The sequence below is a fragment of the Ovis aries genome, chromosome X (assembly GCF_016772045.2).
Source record: "Ovis aries strain OAR_USU_Benz2616 breed Rambouillet chromosome X, ARS-UI_Ramb_v3.0, whole genome shotgun sequence".
Classification (NCBI taxonomy): domain Eukaryota; kingdom Metazoa; phylum Chordata; class Mammalia; order Artiodactyla; family Bovidae; genus Ovis; species Ovis aries.
The window spans coordinates 48,389,909-48,410,326 of NC_056080.1; the positions used below are offsets into that span (position 1 = coordinate 48,389,909).

The 20,418-nt window shown below is 37.5% G+C and overlaps 1 protein-coding gene across 5 annotated transcripts in view; it reads left to right on the top strand.

Annotated features, from left to right (window-relative positions):
* Positions 1 to 10,266: 10,266 nt before the first annotated feature.
* The window catches only part of HEPH (hephaestin), a 137,676-nt gene continuing 127,524 nt past the window's right edge, over positions 10,267 to 20,418 (top strand). For 2 of the 5 annotated variants that reach the window (XM_060407607.1, XM_060407609.1), the window contains exons 1-3: positions 11,812 to 11,903; positions 17,639 to 17,844; positions 19,827 to 20,071. In XM_060407607.1, the coding sequence (XP_060263590.1) occupies positions 11,874 to 11,903; positions 17,639 to 17,844; positions 19,827 to 20,071 (481 nt within the window). In that variant the 5' untranslated portion in view covers positions 11,812 to 11,873. Of the gene's footprint in view, positions 10,327 to 11,811; positions 11,904 to 17,638; positions 17,845 to 19,826; positions 20,072 to 20,418 lie in introns of those variants that run through there. The other 3 variants (XM_042242540.1, XM_042242541.1, XM_060407608.1) reach the window with 3 other exon arrangements.

Below are 20,418 nucleotides of genomic sequence, written 5' to 3' on the forward strand. Positions count from 1 at the left end.
AAAAACCATAGCCCTGACTAGATGGACCTTAGTCGGCAAAGTAATGTCTCTGCTTTTGAATATGCTATCTAGGTTGGTCATAACTTTTCTTCCAAGGATTAAGCGGCTTTTAATTTCATGGCTGCAGTCACCATCTGCAGTGATTTTGGAGCCCCCCAAAATAAAGTCTGACACTATTTCTACTGGTTCCCCATCTATTTCCCATAAAGTGATGGGACCGGATGCCATGATCTTCATTTTCTGAATGTTGAGCTTTAAGTCAACTTTTTCACTCTCCTCTTTCACTTTCATCAAGAGGCTTTTTAGATTAGTTGTTTGTCAGTTGCTTCATTTGCTATTATTTTCTCCCATTCTGAAGGCTGTCTTTTCACCTTGCTTATATTTTCCTTTGTTGTGCAGAAGCTTTTAATTTTAATTAGATCCCATTTGTTTATTTTTGCTTTTATTTCCAGCATTCTGGGAGGTGGATCATAGAGGATCCTGCTGTGATTTATGTCTGAGTGTTTTGCCTATGTTCTCCTCTAGGAGTTTTATAGTTTCTGATCTTACATTTAGATCTTTAATCCATTTTGAGTTTATTTTTGTGTGCGGTGTTAGGAAGTGATCTAGTTTCATTCTTTTACAAGTGGTTGACCAGTTTTCCCAGCACCACTTGTTAAAGAGATTGTCTTTACTCCATTGTATATTCTTGCCTCCTTTGTCAAAGATAAGGTGTCCATAGGTGTGTGGATTTATCTCTGGGCTTTCTATTTTGTTCCATTGATCTATATGTCTGTCTTTGTGCCAGTACCATACTGTCTTGATGACTGTGGCTTTGTAGTAGTGCCTGAAGTCAGGCAAGTTGATTCCTCCAGTTCCATTCTTCTTTCTCAAGATTGCTTTGGCTATTCGAGGTTTTTTGTATTTCCATACAAATCTTGAAATTATTTGTTCTAGTTCTGTGAAAAATGTGCCTGGTAACTTGATAGGGATTGCATTGAATTTGTAAATTGCTTTGGGTAGTATACTCATTTTCACTATATTGATTCTTCCAATCCATGAACATGGTATATTTCTCCATCTATTAGTGTCCTCTTTGATTTCTTTCATCAGTGTTTTATAGTTTTCTATATATAGGTCTTTAGTTTCTTTAGGTAGATATATTCCTAAGTATTTTATTCTTTTCGTTGCAATGGTGAATGGAATTGTTTCCTTAATTTCTTTTTCTACTTTCTCATTATTCGTGTATAGGAATGCAAGGGATTTCTGTGTGTTGATTTTATATCCTGCAACTTTACTATATTCATTGATGAGCTCTAGTAATTTTCTGGTGGAGTCTTTAGGGTTTTCCATGTAGAGGATCATGTCATCTGCAAACAGTGAGAGTTTTACTTCTTCTTTTCCAATTTGGATTCCTTTTATTTCTTTTTCTGCTCTGATTGCTGTGGCCAAAACTTCCAGAACTATGTTGAATAGTAGCGGTGAAAGTGGACACCCTTGTCTTGTTCCTGACTTTAGGGGAAATGCTTTCAATTTTTCACCATTGAGGATAATGTTTGCTGTGGGTTTGTCATAGATAGCTTTTATGATGTTGAGGTATGTTCCTTCTATTCCTGCTTTCTGGAGAGTTTTTATCATAAATGGATGTTGAATTTTGTCAAAGGCCTTCTCTGCATCTATTGAGATAATCATATGGTTTTTGTTTTTCAATTTGTTAATGTGGTGAATTACATTGATTGATTTGTGGATATTGAAGAATCCTTGCATCCCTGGGATAAAGCCCACTTGGTCATGGTGTATGATCTTTTTAATGTGTTGTTGGATTCTGATTGCTAGAACTTCTGCAGCTCAACTCCAGAAAAATAAACGACCCTATCAAAAAATGGGCCAAAGAACTAAATAGACATTTCTCCAAAGAAGACATACGGATGGCTAACAAACACATGAAAAGATGCTCAACATCACTCATTATTAGAGAAATGCAAATCAAAACCACAATGAGGTACCACTTCACACCAGTCAGAATGGCTGCGATCCAAAAATCTGCAAGCAATAAATGCTGGAGAGGGTGTGGAGAAAAGGGAACCCTCCTACACTGTTGGTGGGAATGCAAACTAGTACAGCCACTATGGAGAACAGTGTGGAGATTCCTTAAAAAATTGCAAATAGAACTACCTTATGACCCAGCAATCCCACTTCTGGGCATACACACTGAGGAAACCAGAATTGAAAGAGACACATGTACCCCAATGTTCATCGCAGCACTGTTTATAATAGCCAGGACATGGAAACAACCTAGATGTCCATCAGCAGATGAATGGATAAGAAAGCTGTGGTACCTATACACAATGGAGTATTACTCAGCCGTTAAAAAGAATTCATTTGAATCAGTTCTGATGAGATGGATGAAACTGGAGCCGATTATACAGAGTGAAGTAAGCCAGAAAGAAAAACACCAATACAGTATACTAACACATATATATGGAATTTAGGAAGATGGCAATGACGACCCTGTATGCAAGACAGGGAAAGAGACACAGATGTGTATAACGGACTTTTGGACTCAGAGGGAGAGGGAGAGGGTGGGATGATTTGGGAGAATGACATTCTAACATGTATACTATCATGTGAATTGAATCGCCAGTCTATGTCTGACGCAGGATGCAGCATGCTTGGGGCTGGTGCATGGGGATGACCCAGAAAGATGTTATGGGGAGGGAGGTGGGAGGGGGGTTCATGTTTGGAAATGCATGTAAGAATTAAAGATTTTAAATTTTTTTTTTAAAAAAAGAGGCTTTTTAGTTCCTCTTCACTTTCTGCCATAAGGGTGGTGTCATCTGCATATCTGAGGTTATTGATATTTCTCCTGGCAGTTTTGATTCCAGCTTGTGTTTCTTCCAGTCCACCGTTTCTCATGATGCATAGAAGTTAAATAAGCAGGGTGACAATATACAGCCTTGACGTACTCCTCTTCTTATTTGGAACCAGTCTGTTGTTCCATGTCCAGGTACAACTAAGCCAACCTTAAAACTGGAAATTTCCCATTTGAATCATCTTCCCAAATGAAGGTTATGGAAACAGCTGTTTTCAATTGGAATTTTGCGGTCCATGCTCAAACGATGTCATTGATTATTTTGTTGATCATTCGTTCATCTAGCAAATGTTTATTGAGCACCAAGTCTACATGAGGTACTGTTTTAGGCTCTGAAGTTACAATGGAAAGCAAGAAAGGTGTGATCCAGAACTAAGAGGGTTTCCATTATAAGCTGTCAAGACAGGCAGTTAAATAAGCAATTTAATAAGACTGTGGTTAAATATACATTGTGTATTGGGTACACATGGCAGAACCACCTAACTGAGAAATGCAGGAAGTCAGGGAAGGGCACCTGGAAGAAGGAAATTCTAAACTAAGACCCAAAATATGAGTGGGAAGAATAACAGAACGAAGGTTATTTCAGTCAGATAGAATAACATATAAAGTCTGGTGGTAAGAGAAAGCACAAAGTACCTTGGAAAATTGACAAACTGACAGAACCCTGACATGGGTGAAGCATAGAATACGAGGTGAGGAAGGGCAAACATTGAGCTAGAAAGACTAGGAGGAGCCAGATCACAAAGGACTGTATACTGCTGTTGCTGCTAAGTCACTTCAGTCATGTCCGACTCTGTGCGACCCCATAGACGGCAGCCCACCAGGCTTCCCCGTCCCTGGAATTCTCCAGGCAAGAACACTGGAGTGGGTTGCCATTTCCTTCTCCAATGCATGAAAGTAAAAAGTGAAAGTGAAGTCCCTCAGTGGCATCTGACTCTTAGCGACCCCATGAACTGCAGCCTACCAGGCTCCTCCATCCATGGATTTTCCAGGCAAGAGTACTGGAGCGGAGTGCCATTGCCTTCTCCAACAAAGGACTGTATAGGTTATGTTAAAAAGTTTGACATTTATCCTAGAGAAAATGAGAAGTCATTAATTTTTCTCAATATAATAGTTATATTTTTCTTATGCACAGAAATACAAAAAAGAAACAAAAGTCAGTTTATATGTACTTTCTAGATAATTTTTTTTAAAAAACTCACTGCCTCAATGGACATGAGTTTGAGCAATCTCTGGGAGTTGGTGATGGACAGAGAAGCCTGGCATACTGCAGTCCATGTAGTTGCAAAGAGTTGGACACAACTGAGTGACTGAACTGGACTGTAAAAATATAAGGTATGAAGTTTGAAAATTCAAATAGTTTAAAATAAATAATGAAAGTCACACTATTACCCAACTATGTCACTCTGTCTAGTGGAAACTACCATTAAAAATATCTTTGTGATGATATCCAGAAGAAAAATTCCTTATTCTCACAAAAAAGTATATACATAGATGTATGTGTGTGTGTGAATGAAGCAAACACAAAATGTTCATTCTTCTGTACCTTACCTTCTACTTAATGATATTGAAGATATTTCTGTATGTGTGTGTATGCACACATACAAGCACACATGAGGAATATTTCACCAGTTTTTGTCTGTTTAATTTTGATTGGAGGATAATTACTTTATAATATTGTATGAGGATGGGATGATTTCAGAGAATAATATTTCAACAGTTTGAACGTTATCCTTACTCAAGAGCCCTGTTAATCTCTGTATTTTTCTAATTTCAATCAATAAGGCAAGCTTTGCTAGAGGATTTTAAGGGGGAAATATACATTTGTGCTTTGTACAAAATACCTTTGGCTGTTGTTTGAAAAGCAGATTTTGGGGAGAAAGAATGAAGACAAAAAGAACAAGGTGGAGTAGTATCAATCAGGCTGTTTATGAAATTTCCTTACAGCTGCTGTGGGATCTACCATGCTAAGATCTGAATTATTTTAGTTCTGAGACTGGTTCAAGATGGCAGAGTAAAAAGACATGTGCTCAGAGTAAAAAGACATGCGCTAACCTCCTCCTGTGAGGGTACAAAAATTACAACTAACTGAAATCACAACTAACTGCTGAACAATCATTGACAAGAAGACACTGGAGCCCACCAAAAAAGGTGCCCCATATGCAAATAAAAAGGAAAAGCCCCAATGAGATGATAAGAGGGGCATGATCATGATAAAATCAAATCCCATACTTACCAGGTGTGTGACCCACAAATTGGAGAACAGTAATATCATAGAAGTTTTCTACTGTTGTGAAGGTTCTGAGCCCCATGTCAGGCTTCCCAGCCTGGGAATCTGGCAAAGGGACTAAAACCCCCAGGGAATCTGAAGTCCAGTGGGATTTAATTGGAGGACTTCCACAGGACTAGGGAAAACAGAGACTCCTCTCTTAGAAGGCACACGTAAAATTTGTTGTGCACCAAGTCCTAGAGGAAAGGAGCAGTGACCCCACAGGAGACAACTAGACCTACCTGCTAGTGTTGGAAGGTCTCCTGCAGAAGTTGGGGGTGTCAGTCGCCCACAACAGGGTCAAAGGCACTGGCAGCAGCAGTTCTAGGAAGTACCCATTGATATGAGCACTTCTGGAGTTCGCCATCAGCCCCACCATAGATCCTGTAGACTCCTGGGCTGGGTCACCTCAGGCCAAACAACTAATAGGGAGCTTATCAATGAATTTGGTAAAGTTGCAGGTTACAAAATTAATACACAGAAATATGTTTCATTTCTCTATGCTATCAATGAAAGATCAGAGAGAAATTCAAGAAACAATCCCTTTTATCATCATATAAAAAAGAATAACATATCTAGCAATATACCAACTTAAGGAGACAAAAGACCTGTACTTCAAAAGCTACAAGACACTGATGAAAGAAATCATTAACACAAGTAGATGGAAAGATACACCATGTTTGTGGATTGAAAGAATCAATATTGTCAAAATGACTATACTATCGAAGGCAATCTACAGATTCTATCAAATTATCATAATATTTTTCACAGAACTAAAAAAAAAAATCTTAAAGTTTGTATGGAGATACAAAAGACCCTGAATAGTCAAAGCAATCTTAACAAAGAAAAACAGACCTCGAGGAATCAGGTTTCCTGATTTCATACTATATTACAAAGCTACAGTCATCAAAAAAGTATGATACTGGTGAAAAAAAAGGAAATATAGATCAATGGAACAGGATAGAAAGCTCAGAAATAACCACACACACACATATATGGCTAATGAATCTACAACAAAGAAGGCTAGACTACACAATGATGGAAAGACAATTTCTTCAACAAATGGTGCTGGGAAAATTGGACAGGTACATATAAAAATTCAATTAGATCATTCTTTAGCATCATACACAAAAATAAGCTTAACTTGGATTAAAGACCTAAATGTAACACTAGACACTATAAAACTCCTAGAGGGAAACATAGACAGAACCTTCTCAGACATAAATTGCAGCAATATACTTTTTGATCTGTCTCCCAGAGTAATGTAAATAAAAATAAATAAATAAATAAATAAATGAGGTCTACTTAAACTCAAAAGCATTTGCAAAGCAAAGAAAACAATAAAAAAAATGAAAAAATAACCTGCAGATTGGGAGAAAATATGGGCAAATGATGTGATCAACAAGGGAATAATCCCCCACATTTGCAAACAGCTCAAAAGGCTTAACATCATTAAAATAAACAACCCAATAATAAAATGGGCAGAAGATTTGAATAGATGTTTATCCAAATAAGACATACAGATGGCCAAGAGGCACATGAAAGGACATTCAATATTGCTAGTTATTAGAGAACAGCAAATCAAAACTACAATGAGATAAATCACCTCACATAAGGCAAAATGGCTATCATAAAAATATCCACAAACAATAAATGTTGAAGAGGGGTTTGAGAGAAGGAAACCTTCCTACACTGTGTGTGGGAATATAAACTGGTACTGCCACTATGAAGAACAGTATGGAGGTGGCTTAAAAAACTGAAAATAGAGCTACCATATGAACCTGCAACCCCTCTACTAGGCACATACCTGAGAAAAACATGGTCTGAAAGGATACATGCAACCAAATATTCATGGAAACTCTGTTTACAGTAGTCAAGAAATGGAAGCAATCTAAATGCCCATTGACAGAGGGATATATAAAGATGTGGTACATATACACAATGAAATATTACTCAGCCATTAAAAAGAATGAAATAATACTACTTGCAGCAACATGGATGGACCTAGACATTGCCATGCTGAGTGAAATAAGTCAGACAGGGAAAGAGAAATATTGTATGATATCCCTTTTGTGAGGAATCTAAAAAGACATAGACAAATGAACTTATTTGTACAACAGAACAGTCTCAGAGAATGAACTTATAGTTGCCACAGAGAGAAAAATGGGAGGAAGGCATAGTTAGGGAGTTTAAGATGGATATGTACACACTGCTATATTTAAAATGGATAATGAATAAGGACCTACTGTATAGCACATGGAACTCTGCTCAATGTTATGTGGTAGCCTGGATGGGAGGGGAGCATATTTATGATGAAGTCCCTTTGCTGTTCCTCCGAAACTGTCACAGCATTGTTTGTTGCCTCTACTCCAATACAAAGCAAAGTTAAAAAAAAAGAAAACAAAAACAGAAACAGACTCATGGACAGAAAACACACATATGGTTACCAAGGGGGAAAAGAGGGAGGGGAATAAATTAAGAGTATGGGATTAACAGATACATACTAGAACATGTAAAATATATAATTTACTATATATAGTGGGAATGGTATTCACTATTTTTTAATAACCTATATGCTATATTCCTATACAAAATAAAAATATTTTCTTAAAAAAGAACAATGTGGAGATTATTACACTGATCCACTTAAGAGATGAGTGTGGCTCAGATGAAGGGTATGGCAGTTGAGATGGAGAAAAGTGAGTGAATTCAAAAGATACTTAAGATATAAGTGTGTCAGCATTTGTAAATGAAATGGATGTGGATAGTTAGAGTGATTTTTCATTCCCAACCCAAAGAAAGACAAGGCCAAAGAATGTTCAAACTGCCCCACAATTGCACTCATCTCACATGCTAGTAAAGTAATGCATAAAATTCTCTAAGCTAGGCTTCAACAGAAATTCCAGATGTTCAAGCTGGATTTAAGAAAGGCAGATTAAACAAACATAAAATTGCCAACATCTGCTGGATCATTGAAAAAGCAACAAGAGAGTTCAAGAAAAATATCTACTTTTGCTTCATTGACTACAATAGAGCCTTTGACTGTGTGGATCATGACAAACTGTGAAAATTTCTTCAAGAGATGTGAATACCAGACCATTTTGCTTGCCTCCTGAGAAATCTGTATGCTGGTCAAGAAACAACAGTTAGAACCAGAGGTGGAATAACAGACTGTTTCCAAATTGGGAAAGGAGTACATCAAGGATGTATATTGTCATTCTGCTCATTTAATGTACATGCAGCATACATCATATGAAATGCTGAAGTGGATGAAGCACAAGCTGGAATCAAGATTGTGGGGAGAAATACTAATACACTCAAATATTGCCACCCTTATGGCAGCAAGCGAAGATGAACTAAAGAGCCTCTTGATGAAAGTGAAAGAGAAGACTGAAAAAGCTGGCTTAAAACTCACCATTCAAAAAATAAAGATCATGGCTTCTGGTCCCATCACAAGTAGATGGGGAAACAATGGAAACAGTGACAGACTTTCTTTTCTTGGGCTCAAAAATCACTGCAGATGGTGACTGCAGCCATGAAATTAAAAGACCTTTGGTCCTTAGAAGAAAAGCTATAACAAACCTAGACAGCATATTAAAAAGCAGAGATATCACTTTGCTGAAAAAGCTATGACAAACCTAGACAGTGTATTAAAAAGCAGAGACATCATTTTGCTGAAAAAAGTCTGTCTAGTCAAAGTTATGGTTTTTCCAGTAGTCATGTATGGATGTGAGAGGTGGACCATAAAGAAAGGTAAGCACCAAGGAATTGATGGTTTTGAACTGTGGTGTTGGAGGAGACTCATGAGAGTCCCTTGGACTGCAAAAGATCAAACCAGTCAATCCCTAAAGGAAATCACTTCTGAATATTCATTGGAGGGACTGAGGCTGAAGCTGAAGCTCCAATACTTTGGCTACCTGATGCGAAGAACTGACTCATTGGAAAAGACTCTGATGTTGGGAAAGATTGAAGGCAGAAGGAGAAGGAGACAACAGAGTATCTGATGGTTGGATGGCATCACTGGCTCGATGGACATGAGTTTGAGCAAGATCTGGGAGTTGATGATGGACAGGGAACTCTGAGGTGCTGCAGTCCATGGGGTCACAAAACATTGGACATGACTGAGCTACTGAACTGAAGTTTTTATTTCAGTCCTCATAAAAACTCTGTGAAATAATGCCATTATCTCCATTTTGGAAACACAAAACTGAAGTTTAGAAGACTTAGATGACTTTTTCAAGGTTACAGAATCAGGACATGTCAGAATTGGGATTTAAATCTAGTTTCTACACTCTTAACAATGTTTTCATATTGTAAATGTGTATATTGCAGGGGATTCAAACTGAAACTCATGGGCCAAATTTGGTCTGCTGCTTGTTTTTGTAAATTACCTTTTATTGGTATATAGATATACCCAATGTACTATAATGGCCTATTTTAGTGACTGTATGTTTTGCACATAAATTATTTACAAACTAGAGTTTTACTGAAATAGTTTACCAATTTCTGGTCTATAGGTATCAACTTAAACCCATTTAAGGGGATCCTTGCGGAAAGGCACTAAAAATATGCCCAGGATTTGCATATGTTGGTACTGGGTGTCCTTTCAGTGAACTGCTGAATGAATAATATAGGCTCAGAAATCTGGCCTAGCTGGCTTCCTGCAGCCTTCACTGTGTTGACTCAAGCATATCTATAAGATCTGTTTATTGTTATCATTTGTGAGTCAGAACACAGGCCTTATCCTTATCCCTCCCTCTCATAAATGCCTTAAAGCCTGGACTTGGATCCCAGCTTAATGGGTTTGATCTCCACCTTCCCACCTCTAGCTTCAAGGTCCACATTTGTGCTAAGTGGGGAAGAGGCAGATAGTCCTAGGGCCTGTTGTTACCTGATCCAGCTTCCCTTGATCATTTCTAAAGGAGCTGAATAAATGGTGGTTCCTCCCTTCTCCCTACTGGTGCTTCTACTTGGCTTAGCCTGAGATGCAGTCTGTAGGGGTAGCTCCTACATGTATAGGCACCTTTAAGCACCTCCAGTGTTTTATGACCCAGACTTTGCCCCACTGCCTCAGTCTTTGAAACTCCTCCTCCCTGGACCCTGCTCCAGATACTTTAAATTCGAGAGAGAGGAAAAAAAAAAAAATAATGTGTCGAGACTGCCTGGGAAACAGCACCTGCTCCTAGCCAAGATCACCTCATCACAAGTAAGGATACTAGATGGTGGAACTGCCATCATGCCTGTTTCCTTCCTATAGCTGATTCTGATGGGTAGATATAATCCTTCCCAAAAAGACATGGAGTTCTCCACAAATTACTCTGCACCCACTCTTTTCTTACACTTTGCATGTTTAAAACCTCTTTTGCTTCTACTCTTAATATCAAGAATGTGATTTCTTCATGGAATCCTAGATATGTATATTTATAGGGCTGAGAGGGTCTATATCTCGTTTAAGGCTCTCAGTGTACAAATGGAAAGACTTATGCACAAAGAAAAGAAAGTCCTGTACCAAGGCCACGTAGCTGATTACTTCAAGAGCAAGCTAGGGAAGGAACTTGGGTCACTTGACTCAGGCTAGTGATTTTTCACTACCCTCTCTTTCTAGCAAGAACAAAGATGGCCTTTGCTTTTAAACAAATTCAAAATCCAGCTTCACTCAGAGATTTTGGGACACATTTTGATGTTTCTTAGTTCCATTAAAAAAATTAATATTTCCAATTCTTCTGGGTCTTCTTAGGTTTTAGGGTGCTGATCTATGTTAATCCAAGCTATCTACTAGCTGCATCCAGTCTCCACAATGAAAAATATGAGTAATATGACCCTGGGAGTCCACTCAAGAAGTGGTAGAGTTAATGTACATTTTTTTTTTAATCTAGCAGTAACTGGTGGACAGCAGGCACTCAATAACTGTGAAATCACTTCCCTCATTGCAAAAGGGCTTTCTGGGTTTCTCCATTAAGTAGCAGAGTGTGGTAGTGTAGTGGCTAAGAAACTAGACAGACCTACTACAATTCCCCCCTCTTATTAATGGTGTGACTTTGAATGGTTACTTTCCCTCTCAGAGTCTGCTTTTCTTCAGTTGTAAAATATGAATTAGCATATGCTTTTCATAGAATAATTGTGAATTTTAAATGAGAATATATGTAAAGTGATTAACATAGGGACTAGCATGTAGAAAGCTCTTTGTTTTATTACTAGTTTTTATTTTTCTCTACTACCAAGCAACGATGGTCTCAGAATAATAGTAGGGCTGATAACTGTGCTTCACAACAAGACGAAGTGTTGAGGATGGGAGCTCTTCTCACATCTCATAACCCTTGCAGTGGGCCCTATTTCTTAAAGGGAAGTATTGGAATCTTTCTGTGAGGTTTCACCAGCTTCACTGACAGTGCATTTCCTCCTCCCTCTCAGCAAATAGCAACCAGCAAGCTGAGATAACAGAAGTGCAACCCACCCTCTTGTAATTCCTCCAGAAATCCTAACCAGGATTTGGAAAACACCCGGATATAGTTAAAGAACCATACCAGGTTTTGTACCAAACCAGGTCCGGAACAAGACATTCCAGTATATTAGTTTCTGGAAAAGAGGGCAACCAGAACTGCTCCAGCCTCCATTCACTCCTTCCCAGTAACACCAGCCAATTGGAGCCCTGGACTTTGTTTATGAGAAAGGCCTTGTAACCCAGGATACTAACTGAGCAGGGCTGGCAGACTCATGCTCGGGTCTGCAGTTTAGCCTCAGTAGGCCACTGACATGAATATGGAAGAGTTTTCTCCAGCAAAGGTAAGCTTCCTCCTCCCCTTTCTAAACCCTACCTCCTTTTCTTTGAAACAAAAGACAAAACTTTATATTCAGCTTGGTTTAGAGAAATCCTGGGCCCACAGGGAGAGAAAGTCAGTGGCTGAGAAGGAGGAAGCACGGCTGAATGTGCAGGAAAGTTAAAATGTAAAATATGCTCTCTTTGTTCCTCTCACCAAAATGGCCAGGGACATTGCTCAGCTGTTTCAGAGATGATCCTGGAGTTGTAGAGAGTAGTTAATTTTCCTGTTAAAATAGTATGCTCATTTATTGGTCTCAGTTTATGGGGTTTATTGAGGTGATGGAACACTTAAAAGCAACTACTTACTTTCATACTTTGAGATCCAGATTGGCACAGAGTAAGACAGTAAATGATAGCTGAGCTAAGCTATCAGCTTAAAATCTAAATTGTTTCTCACACTTAGTGCCTAAGTAGAAGAAATGTTTTTGAAAATATGGGTTCAAATTATGGCCTTGCCAGTAACTGGTTGCTTGGCTTTAAGCAAACCCCTTTATCTCTCTGGTCTCCGTTTTCTATATGTCATGTCAAGGGGTTGAAAAAGTATAGTTTCTGGAAGTTTTTATGGATGTATGAATCCATTAATGCATTAAGACTTTTACTAATCATTTATTGTATTCTAAGCCCTTTGAAAGGGGGTCATACATCTATTATTTTGTTTGATCCTCAAAACAATTTGTGAAATATTATCCATAATTCTAGATGAGAAAACAGGCAAAATAGGTGAAACTGACTTGTTGAAAGACACGTAGCTATTATAGGCAAAAAAATAATTTCAACCCAGGTTTTATAATTTCATATCGGTATACTTTCTATTATACCACAACTAGGGTATGAGGAAATAAAGAAAAACCCCTAATATAAATGCACATATGTAGTGAAATCATATTGTCCCAGGAAAAGCACAGTGATGATATACATGATTGTCAGGCTAAAGGATCTTAAGTTCTAGTACTAGCTTTTAGAACTTAGAGACTTAGAGTCTCTCCCTCTGGGCCTCAATTTCCCCACTTCTGACACAGTAGAATACAACGACAATGATTAAAAATAATGTAAATTGTACTTGTGCTATATGGAGTCTTTTGAGGCTCTCAACACTCTCTTGATTTTCCCTTCTAGTAAAAAAAAAGTCCCATACTGCCTAAAGGTGAGGAAATCCCCTATTTTGAGTTACAAGGTGAAGAAAAAGCCACAAAAACATTAAGAAAGTAGAAGACCAAAAGGTTAATCTTGATAGAGGGTTCTATTAATAAAACTGCTGAAATTGGAGACAAAACCTCTAGGATAGCTCAGCATTTGTGTTCAGTTGAGTGATCCTTTGCCCAGGATATGCTTGTCCAGGCCAGTATACTCCAACTGAGCAAGAAAAGAACATTATCACATTAAAGGAACAATTAGAAAATTCTAGGAAAAACAGTGATGCAAATTGTGGATAAAGGGAACCAAGCCCAGGTAACATTGGTATAACAGGAAAGTAAGGTTTGTTTAGTCTCAGTGTATATTAACTAAATTATGTCTAATTCAAAGTATCCCAGAAATTCTTTCTCTTTCTCCCTCCCATCCTTTGAGCACCTCTTCCTTCTGTCCTCCTTTTTAACTTTCCTCCAGGATTCTTCCTCATATTATTTCATTTCCCCTTTCCCTTTTTACCTTTCCCTTTTTATTTTTCCTCCTCAGTCTGGCCTTTCTATAAGATCTCCTCCTGTGGGCTCAACTGATTAAAAATAGCGCTCCCCAAATGAATAATTTATGTAGGGCTTCCAAATCCTTCATCTCATTTGATTTTCATAGCAAACTAATCAGGAGGCCAAACCAGAGATTATCTCCATTTAAGAAATGAGAAAACTCAGGTTCAAGAAACTAAGTGACTTGTTCCATGTTATACAACTAGTAAATGATGATTCCAGAATTAGAATCTAATTTTTTCTGAGTCTAGAGTCTTTCAATTTTACTATGAAATATACAAGTGATTCTGAAAGAATGTTATGGGTTCTCCCTTTCTTTTGTTTCATGATAATAAACCTAATTTTAAAACAACAATAGTAATAGCAACAACAAATGCATCTTTAGGAATAAAATAGGAAGTTAGTGACTAGAGGAAATGAGAAATTATATTTATCAGATACCTACTAAGTCCCTGTGCTGTTTCTTTCAAACACATTTGAAAACAGTACTCAAACCTGAGTTTATCTGATTCAAAAGTTCTGGTTCTTTTCATTATATCATTTTGCTTCCAAAGAAACTAATCTCAGCTATATACATGTGCCTGTATGCTTACAGTGTGCTATTGTATATAGGAACTTATGAATGTGTTTGTGTTATGGATATCCATAAAATGTTAAAGCTTTGTGAGCCTGGCAATTTTCATGTCTAAACCTATTTCCTTATCTGTAATAATCATAGCCACTAATGCCTTTTGATCTTTTACTGGTGCACTTAAATATTTATTTGTGTTCTATTCACTTACAGATCTTATTTCATTTAATCCTCACAACTACCCTGAGAAGTAGTAAATAATATTAATTCCATTTAAGATGAAAACACAAGGGCCAGAGAAGTAGAGCAGTTTATCAAGTTACACAGCTAGGAAAAGTGAAGCCAGGGTTTGTTTAGGTAGTCTGATTCCAAAGCCTGTGTCTTCAATGTAAAATGTATCTGCAGGGCTCCCATCAAAGTATCTTTCAATAGATACACAAAAACTTCTAAGATACTACATCCACTCTCAAGGAATTTATAGTTCAAGCTGGTAAATAAAGACAGTTCATGAGGCAGCTTATGAGACAAAAGTAATAATAATACAAAGTCTGATTTCATGCAATTTTATGCTATTTAGAGTAAGTAGTTCTTCAGAGGACAGTGATATGAAGAGGCTACAGGGGGTCTTCTGGAGCAGATAAGATTTAAGTTAGCCCTTAGAGTTGAAATATATGATGTGTGGGAGACAGTAAAGATAAATTAACAAACTGTCACCAGGAGGGAGAAAGAAGAGGAAGGAAACCAACAGTTATAGTTTGTTATATTCTAAACACTAATTGTCCTGGGGCCTTTTCATGTAAGTTTTCTAAATTACTTCTCCAAAGCTTATAGTATTATGTATATTTTATAGATAAGAAAACAGGTTCAGAGTGCCTAAGTATTACCCAAGTCTACACAACTGGTCAGCAGGAAAGCCAGGTTTTAGAAGAATCCAAGGCAGCGTGCTTAGTCACTTCAGTCATGTCCGACTCCCTGCAATCCCATGGACCGTGGCCCACCAGGCTCCTCTGTCCATGGGATTCTCCAGGCAAGGCAGGTTCTCCCCCATATAAAGGGCTTCTTCCAAATGTCATATGAAAACTGGGAGGGGTTGTTACACACTTGTGCCACTGCTTTGTGTGGAAGTATTTGAGAATTTTTAGAGAGGTCCATAGTTCTATTTATCAATCAGGGTAAATATCTGGGCATTTCCTATCCACATGTGAGTCTGTGCATATTTTTTACTTTCTGTTTTCAATTAAAGTCCCTAATATCATGTGGTTAGGTTGAAGATTTAGTGAAATAATTTGTGTAAGAACTGAGCACCATGTTTATTGTATAGTAATTACTCCATGAATGATAGTTACCATCATTATTATCATCATCATGAATGATACTTATTAGATGTATCTTTGCCTATATAAATATATATGTCTATCTCTGGAAGTGATCATAACTACATGTGATTGCTTATTTCAGAGTATATGGGGTATTCTCAGATATGACAATAGCTATAAACACAAAGAAGCATACCTTGGAGATATTGCAGGTTCAGTTCCAGACTTCTGTAGTAAAGTTCATGTTGTAATAAATCTTCATACTTTTTAAAAAATTTTTAATGCATATAAAAGTTATGTTTATGCTATACTGTCATCAATTAAGTGTATAATAGTATTATGTCTTTTAAAATGTACATATATCAATTTAAAAATATTATTGCTAAAAAGTGCTAAACATTACCTGACAATGCAGAACTGCCACAAACCTTCAGTTTGTAAAAAACATGATGTCTGTGAAGTGAATTAAAATGAAGCATAATAAAGCAAGATATGTCTGCAAATGTTCTCTGTGCATGTGCAAATATATTTTGTGAAAAGTAGTATAGTGTGGTAATTAACATGAAACTAATATAATATTGTCAATCACTTATACTTCAGAAAAAGAAAAGCATAAACACTGAACCCATACTCCTTTTACCACACAAGCCAACTCTGCTGATTGTTAACTATGGGAACTTTGATAAATTACCTCATATCTCTGTTTTATAGTTCTTTCTAATAATATGGGGATAATAAAGATATTTGCTTCATAGTACATTTGTGAGGATTGAATGATTTAATCTATAAAACATTTTAAACAATGTCTGACATATACACACATTATAAATATTGACTTATTATTTTAAATTGAAGTATAGTTGATTTTCAATATTGTGTTAATTTCTGGTATATACCAAAGTGATTCAGAAATATATATATTCTTTTTCAGATTTTTTCCATTATAGGTTATTATTATTATGACAGTGACTAAGGCTCTATGTGACACTGTGGAACTAATGTGGATACAAGTATGTGTGTCTCTGCTCTTAAATAAGACTGCATGTGTCTATGTATATGCAAGTATATGTATATTTGTGTATATGTTATGTTGTTTGTGTTTCTTGGATTCACTGTGTCTGTGGTATGACTGAGTGTTTCATATCAGCACCAAGAAGCCTAACTGCCATGTTGATGTATCAGAATGAAGGACTAGAGGCTTAGTTCCAACTCTGAGTCAAGATTGGACACATTAGATGGATTTGTGCATTGCAAAGAACCAGCAAAGAACATTTCTTCTGATAAATGTGCTAAGTTCACAGTTCAGTTTATTTTCATAGACTGAACACATCCATGTAATCAATAGTTAAATTCCAAAACAGAACATTACCTAAAAGCCTTCCTCTTCTTCCCTACCAGCCAGTGATCCCTACCTCAAAGGCAAACATTATCCTAGCTTCTAACAGCATAGATTGGCTTTGCCTATTTTGTACCTTACAAAAATGAAATCATATAATATTTACTTCTGTGTCTGGTTTCTTTCTGCAATAGTATATTTGTGAGAGGCATCTATATTTTCATGTAGTGTTAGTTTGCTCATTACTATTGCTATACAGAATTTCATTATATAAATAAAATACAATTTACTCATCCATTATAGTGTCATAGGCATGTTGGCTGTTTCCAGTTTGCATCTATGAACATTATAGCAAATGATTTTTGCTGAATTCTCATTTGTTTTTAAACACAGTTCATAGGGGACGGAAAGTGATAATGATGAAAATAGAGACACAGGGAGAATTAGTGACTTCACTTGGGTACTGAGTAACAGTGACTCAATTAGGTTACTGATGCTTGTTTCCTAATTTGAGGGCCAGAGTATATTCTTCTTTCTACACTGCTGAAGAAAATGAACTCATATTTTTCTTCTGAAGAAAGCGATACCTTAAAAAAGTCAGTCCCAGTGACTTTTAACTTTACCTTCCAAAGTCCAATGTGTAGAGATCCTTGAACACTTGTTGAAAGGAATCAGGTAAGGCAGAGATTCTAGGCTAGTCAGTTTTTATGTTCTCAGTCACTCAGTCTAGGTCTTGCCTCTTTACTTTTCCAGATACATTCAAAGTCCCTTTGTTCTCTTTCTTCCTTACCAGAAGTTATTCATTTGCCTGTTTCCCAGAGTAACGTGGGCCATGGAGTCAGGCCATCTCCTCTGGGCTCTGCTGTTCATGCAACCTCTGTGGCCCCAACTGACTGATGGGACTACTAGAGTCTACTACTTGGGGATCCAGGATGTGCAGTGGAACTATGCTCCTAAGGGAAGGAATATCATCACGAACCAGCCTCTGGAAAGTGACATGTAGGTTTAATCTCTTGTGGAATTAGAGATGGAGTTAGGGAGGGGCGCCCTTGAGGTCAGTAGGTAGCTCTTGAGGACCTTTTCCCAGGGTATGGTTGCAGTCAGCTCCAGATCTCTCTGGGCCATAATCCCAGTGGTGCATTTCCTGAGAAACAACTAATTGACTCAGGAGCCAGCATCTCATATGGAGTCTGCTTTTCCAGACTGAGATCCCTCAGCATTTTTAGGGTCTTAAAGGTCATTCCATATTGCCTTGATTCTAAGGTGATATTCGCAATGCTGTTTTAATAATAGGTGTTTAGCTTTTAAACAGGAAAGAAACATGAAATATATACAGTGTTTGTAAGATGTGTGTGGTGTATGTATGTATGCTGCAAATAGTTCAGTGGAACTATACTGATTTAAGATATATGAAAATGTGAAAAAATAAGATCAGCCTTAGAATCAAGGAAAGAACAGTAATAGCTATCACTTATATAACATTTTGTGACAGGCACCATATTAGAAATTTATATACTTTGTCTCACCTAATTCTTATAGAAACTAGAAGGTGAATATGAATATTCTTATCTTATAGATGAGAAAACTGAGGCTCAGGGAGATCAAATGACTTCCCCAAGTACAACAGTAAATGGAAAATTTAGGATTTGAACCTGGGTAATGTGGATACAAAGTTGGTACTCCTCTCACCATTCAGCCTCTCATAGATCCTACAGGAGTAAATTTTTTTGATCTTAGAGCTCTGCACGCATTCCACAAATATCAGCTGAAAAAAATTAATGTGTTAAAAAATCTTTTGTGATCATGAATCATGATGTCTCTCCAAAGCATCAGAGTTTTCCAAAGTTGACGGTAACATCTCAGAGTTCTATAGGAAGAATTTGAGTAAGAAAAAGCCATCCTTTTTTTTGAAAAACCATCTTTCTAATTATCTAGTTTTGGAGTCACAGAATCTGGATTAAAAGTATCCTTGAGGGATAACTTTGTTATCCCCCATATCCAATATTTGAAGTAATAGATAACATTGTGTTTTTTTTAAACTATTTTCCAAGCATTTTTCTAAACTCTTTATGTATTTTAATTACTTAGTCACCAGTAACAGCTGGTACCATGATTACCTCCATCTTGCAGATGGAGAAATTATACTCAGAGAAGTTAAGTAAACTGTTAAAAGTCCTACAGATTTGAAAATAGCAATGCATGCATGCAAAGTCACTTCAGTCATGTCTGACTCTTTGTGATCCTATGCAGTGTGGCCCACCAGGCTCCTCTGTCTGGGGAGATTCTCCAGGCAAGAATATGGGAGTGGGTTGCCATGCCCTTCTCCAGGGGAAATGGCAATATTGGCATTTAATTGAAACTTCCTGGCTCCAGAGTTTATGATCTTAACCATTACGCTATACGACTTCCAGTATATAGCAGGACAACACTAAGTCAAGCCAACTGGATAGGAAGTTGAGCACTTAAAAAGGGTCTGTTCATACTTGGTTGCCTCCCCACTACTATATATTAGGCTGTAGTGAGTGAATCTGCCTATTTTACAGGTTGTGTGCATGAGTGGTAAGTTGCTTCAGTCATGTCTGACTCTTTGCGACCCTATGGATTATAATCCGCCAGGCTCCTCAGTCCATGAGATTCTCCAGGCAAGAATACTGGAGTGTGTTGTCATGCTCTTCTAAAGGGGATCTTCTCAACCCTGGATTGAACCCGCATCTCTTATGTCTCCTGTATTGGCAGGCGGGTTCTTTACCACTGTCCTACCTGAGGAGCCGATTTTGTAGGTTAAAAGTGTATATCGGCAAATTCATACACTCTAAGTTAATACTTCTCATTGTCTATCAGATCCTAGCCTAAGGCTTTCATATTTTGATCAGTACAGTCCCATTTCTTCTTATTTTGCCCTAAACAAAAATGGTCACTTTTTGATCAGCTTCCTCTGGAAGAAAGGCAAAAATGTGAGTCTCTCTTTCCTTCCTTCCCAGAGTAGCTGCTAGCTTCTTGAAGTCTGACAAGAACCGAATAGGGAACAGCTACAAGAAGACCATCTACAAGGAATACAAGGATAACTCATACATGGAGGAAATGGTTCAGCCAGCCTGGTTGGGCTTCCTGGGGCCAGTGTTGAGGGCTGAGGTGGGAGATGTCATCCTTATCCACTTGAAGAATTTTGCCACTCGTCCTTATACCATCCATCCCCATGGTGTATTCTATGAAAAGGACTCAGAAGGTAAAATATCCCATCCTTTCTTTCTCCTACCTGCAAAAAACATCACTTTTTCTTTACTGTCTTATGAGAGAGAGAGAGAAGCTGGGAATGAAGATAGTCTTCTTTTTTGAACTGAAGCGGCAGTTACTCTCCCCAGGGAAAATATGTGTACCATTATCAGCTCTGCTATTCATACACTGTGTAACTTTGGGCAAGTCACTGCCCGTCTCTAAATCTCAATTGTTCATTAAAAATGTAGTGATTCAATTTACCTTTTATCACAAAAAATTGCTTAAATGGAATTCCCATAAAATATTTGACTGTTTTGAAAATAGAGGAGTGTTCTGTGAATTTTCTTCTTAAGAGGA